The following is a 5,222-nucleotide window of genomic DNA, read 5'->3' as shown; positions in this document are numbered from 1 at the left end:
CGCTTATTGTCACAAGTAGGCTTCAAATGAAGTTACTGTGGAAAGTCCCTAGTCGCCACATTCCGGCGCCTGTTCGGGGAGGCTGGTACGGGATTTGAACGTGCTGCTGGCCTGCCTTGGTCTGCTTTAAAAGCCAGCTCATTAGCCCTGTGCTAAACCAGCCCCTGTTTTAAAACATAAATGGTAATTTGCTATTTATTCAAAGACATGATGTGACAAAGAAAGTAAATCGTGGGCGGGCATAAGATCCGGGATCAAATGCTCCTGGCCACAATTTACTGTAGGATTTTAGGCAGAAGTTTTCTCAATACAAGGGGAATTGATCTGTTAGGACCACCTTTGAGATTGACTTTAGGTGATCTTTGCAGGCAGATAGTTTACTAATCCAACTTCAATACTCATTGTTACTGGGGGCTGAAGGTACACGACCTAGAGGCCTGTGGCACTTAAAGGCTTGTTCCATTGTCCGCAAAATCCCCAGTCCAGCTCGTGCAGTGAGCACTGAGTTAAGTATAAATTCGCACTTAAGTCAATCTTCCTCTTTAAAAATATCTTATTTTAAGCTCTGCCAAATTGTTTAACATGTTCGGCGCAATCGTGCTGGGTCCGGCGTGGTAGCGTGCGAAAATTTATATTAAAATAATAACGCCAGCACAAAATTGATCTCAGATTGTCGAAAAATGCACGCGATTTCCATGCCTGGTTCTTGGCATGAAACTGCATGTGGAGCTTTTTAAAAAAAAACATAAATAGAGGAATCATTTATCCCAAATTTGTACTGGACATTTCAGTTTATTTGGATCATGCAAATCATTGGGATCCCAGAGCGCCAGACAGACTTCCGTTTTGATTACCCAACGCCAGATGTTTGCGCATTCTATCCGCAGCTGACTTTCAACTATATATTGTTAATGACAGGTGCAACTATCTAGCGAGGCCATCAGTTGGTCCAGGAGCCTGTGCATGGGAAGATAGGGCGGCCAGATTTGAGACAGAGCCCGCATGTGTGCTGAGAAACCGCGTTCATACTTTCATTCACACAGCTCGCCTCTTGGATAAATTATAATACACCTATAGGGCTTGCTTCGTGCACTTTCCAGTAACTTTTTTCAGGTCTAAACCTGCCAAGGCTAGCTGACAATGGAGCCTGCCGGATGAACATTTGGCCACGGGCCTTGGTAGTTTTTACATGACATTCATCCAACGCACTGCAGACCAGTGACTGTTTTGATAAAATACACCACCATAAGCAAATCTGGAATCAGACACTGTGCCCATGAAATGTTTCGCGTGGAATTAATGTTAAACTTCACTGAGTTTTGTCAACTGCGATTGTCAGGACAGTTACATCATTTTGCACCCCGCCCCCCCCAAAAAAAATCTAACACTTTGGGTGGAGTTGGAACTTCCGGGTAACATCTTCAGGCTATCTGAGGCCTGTTGAGGAGGAGACAGTTCTGCAGAATGAAATTGCAACGGCCTTGCTCCAGCTTTGCTGTGAGTTCCAATCACAATCAGGTTGCAGCATTTAAAGAGGAGGGGGGCGAGGGGGAGCCTCTTTGCTCGCAAGCCCCGTTCTTTCAGTGCTTGGCTGCTTTTGAACATCTGACGAATGAATTTAAAATTAATTGATGACCAAGTCTGTCAGTGAATGGACATGCCCCGTCTCAAATTTCTAAGTTCTGAGGCTCTTGAAACGCAAAAGCGCTTCAGGATTTTAACTTTGTAAATCGAATGTTTTGCAACCAATAGATACTGTGCACTATACACCGGTTAACTGACCTACAATAAATAGGTATAGACCTGATGGCAGACTTAATAGAAACCTTCACGGTGAGAATGAGAGAATTCCGCACACACCGGGGACAAACGGTCAATAACAAAGCAGCATGCATTAAACCCACAACAACAACACAGAAAAAAACTCCACCACGTTAAAATAAGGCAAAAAAAACACTGATTTATTCTGGGGTTTTTTTCTCAGATAAATACAGAAATTAAGATCAATTGAACTCCGAAAGAATGACCTGAAAGGAACCCACTACAGATTGAATGAGTGCACAAGGCACTGGGGCCTGGGTCAACAATGTAGAACTGTCACTTTTATATATATATATAAAAAGAGAGATTTCGAGTTTTAGAAAAATAGTATGCATCCAATAAATTAGTTCTTTGGTTTTAAACGGAGCAAATATATTGATGATAAGAATGTAATAAAATCACACTGTACAAGGACATGACTATAAAACTGAGGTTGATAACAGTTATGCTTTGGCACTTTACAATGGCTGGGGAACTTTCAAAACAAAACAACAACATCCAGTGAACTGAACTTTAAAATATATTAAATGGCTCTGTAACGCAGCCTCCATAGAAAATCGTACAATTTACATCAAATAAACGTCGCTTCAACGCGGGACAAAATGTCAGGAGAGGGAAAAAAAATAATAATCCTTAGCTCGAACATGGAACGTGATTGTAACTAAACACATACTGCATTGACAGAACACACAAGGTATCACTAGAATGTTGCTCCTTCAAACAGTTTAGACCCTACATTTGGCGGTTACCATTTTGCTAACCGTAATTATTCAAGTAGGTTTCCTTATTTTAAGAATGTTAAACAAATGCTGTGTTTTTAAGTTTTCAAACTCCTTATACACACTTTCTAACTACAACTCGTCAACACATTTGGCCACTCAACGCAGTTTGGAAAGTCTCAGTCAACATTTTATGTGCAGTCTTAGATTGTTTCTGCAGTTTTGTTTTCATGTCCCAATATACATTTTTTTAAAAAAAGATAGAAAGGTTGCTTTCTAAATCAATACTTATTGCAGTCGTAGGCGTATGGACCTGAATGGCGGTATACTGACGGTGTCGATCGGTAAGGTATTTGACAGCTTGCGTTGCCGCTCACCTGATGGTCACTGAGGGCTGAGCTCTCAATGCCGAGCCGGTGGGAGTTAAACATCTCCCGGACATTGGGGAAAGTCTGCTGCTGGCTGCCGAACGCGTGGCCCGAGAGGTGATTGAGATCTGCCCCGTGGTTCAGGTACCAGGACGCGGCTTGGCCTGCGCCCCCAGTCTGCTGATGGTGGCTAGATGTTAGGACACCTTCCGGTCCTGTGCTCAAATTCATGGCGTTCAGAGAGGAGCTGGTGCTGACAGAATGGTCTGAGATAGCATCCTCGAGCGTGGTGGGCACCAACATGTGGCTGTTCCTGTCCCCCGCGTACAGACTCATGGTTCTCATACTGCAATGGTAACTTCCACTGGAGTCCATGTTGTGGTTGCACGATGGGCTATAGATAGCTTGTTGCGTTTGAGGGTAATTCACGGGCAATGAGGATGTCATACCAGTCCTGCTGGAGGGCACAGCCACGGGACTCAGATCTTCTTGAGGGGATGTCCTTAATGTCATGATATTCTCCACGCTAAAGCCGGACAGAGTGTTGTTTGTGGGGTTAGGCTCCGGGATGGAGTTCTCGGTGGAAACTGACGGCGTGGAAGCGACGCTCCTCGGGCTGTCCTGGATCAGGCTACTGTTATCCGGGCTGTCTAAGCTCTCCACTTTGGTGATGACAGGCATACCGGGGGACATGGCTTCGTTCTTGACCACCACCTTCTTCTCAGCGCCCTCTTTGCAGGTGTCGGTCTGGGAGGACACGTTCTGGCCCCCCTTGGGCTCTTTCTGCTGGCGGTCCCGCTCCTCCTTGTCCCTCGCCGCGTCCTTTTTCTTGAACCTCCTCCTGCGCCGCAAGAAGCTGCCGTTCTCGAACATGTTGTAGGAGTCCGGATCCAGGGTCCAGTAGCTGCCTTTCCCCGGCTTTTTATCGTCCCGGGGCACTTTGACAAAACACTCGTTCAGAGATAAGTTGTGGCGGATGCTGTTCTGCCAGCCCTGTTTATTTTCACGGTAAAATGGAAAGCGGTCCATGATAAACTGATAGATCCCATTGAGAGTAATTTTCTTATCAGGCGCGTTCTGGATTGCCATTGTTATCAGTGCGATGTAACTGTAAGGAGGCTTGACCAGGTCTTTGGGAGCTGGCTGTTGGTGATGGTGGTAGGGTCCGTACGATCTCGCCATACCTGTAGCGTACTGATCATGTCCCGAATACACGTTCATCGGGGTGGGCATGCTGCCATAACTGCCGGCGGCTCGATAGTAATTCTGGTCGCTGAGGTAAGGTACAACTCCCAGAGCATTGGGGTCTGACACTGGGTAACGTGCCTGCATCGTCGGGGTGGGTTTTTTGTTTGGTTGGTTGCTGTCCGGCGCAGATTTCTGCTTGCAATCTAGTATTTAGAAATAATCTTTATTGGTTGAAGGCGTGGATCCAATTTTTTTTTATATATAAAAGTCCTTGATTAAGAGCGCGCCCGGAGATAGTCCTAAAGGTTTTGGGGAAGTTTCAAAAACTTTCAGGCGAGCGAGTCTTTTACGGCAGGCTGGCTCCGCCCCCTGGCCAAACTTTCAACCAATCAGAGCAGGAGCTGTAGGGCGTTAATACATGTCCACGCACGTTAGGTGGCGTCATGTAAAACGAAACAGGTTTCACTGATGTAGGGGGGGGGGGGGGATAAATGCACTGTAAATAATTTCTAAATGATAGAGGATGGAATTTTAAACAGGTATATATGAATCTTGTTCTGAAGGTGGTATAAGTCACAAAGATTTTTGGATCGCGTGTTATTTATCAAGTAATCTACTCATCTCTCGTGTGAAATTGGCTCTTTCTAACGAAAATTTCGCACAACGCACTCATTTCGCTTGCCCTGTTGCAATTTAAAAAAATACAATTTCATTATTTTCAGATTTCAAGCGCTCTTTTGTTCCTCACTCAATAAATGATCTGGGGGACGGTGGATAAACCCTCCCCATCCCACCCCTGTCCCCCAAAGCCCTCCCGGCAATGTAACGGTTTCATTGTGAATTATTCCGGTTTAATTAATTAGCGAAGGAAGACAAGGTGCCTATTCTGAAACCACTCCTCACGGGTACACAGAAATACAAACACACACACACGTATTGTTCTGCTTTTAATTTATTGGTAGACAATTTATTCTGAGAACTCCCAAATTGAATGTGCAAGAAAGAAAACGTCCCTTTAATAATTTCGAAGGAAATAAGTTCATTAAAAAATATATATACTCTGACTCTAAACATCTTGTAGTAAGGCTGAGATCGGCGCGAAGTTAACCCCCCCTCCCAAAAAAAA

At 44.7% G+C, this 5,222-nt stretch overlaps 1 protein-coding gene across 1 annotated transcript; it reads right to left on the bottom strand.

The window, feature by feature from the left end:
- Window positions 1-1,940: 1,940 nt before the first annotated feature.
- Window positions 1,941-4,402, bottom strand: LOC140430412 (forkhead box protein C2-like). Its single transcript, XM_072517883.1, has one exon. It carries the CDS (start codon window positions 4,238-4,240, stop codon window positions 2,822-2,824), a length of 1,419 nt encoding a protein of 472 aa, XP_072373984.1. The 5' UTR covers window positions 4,241-4,402; the 3' UTR covers window positions 1,941-2,821.
- Between the last annotated feature and the right edge of the window lie 820 nt (window positions 4,403-5,222).

The sequence above is a fragment of the Scyliorhinus torazame genome, chromosome 10, assembly GCF_047496885.1.
Source record: "Scyliorhinus torazame isolate Kashiwa2021f chromosome 10, sScyTor2.1, whole genome shotgun sequence".
NCBI classification, from domain to species: Eukaryota; Metazoa; Chordata; class Chondrichthyes; order Carcharhiniformes; family Scyliorhinidae; genus Scyliorhinus; species Scyliorhinus torazame.
The sequence above is the reverse complement of the archived record's forward strand: the minus strand, read 5'-3'. Positions and strand labels throughout refer to the sequence as shown.

What these genes read in the sequence shown, in the direction of transcription:
- LOC140430412 (XM_072517883.1), bottom strand. Translation starts at nt 4,240, where the DNA reads ATGCAGGCACGTTACCCAGTGTCAGACCCCAATGCTCTGGGAGTTGTA.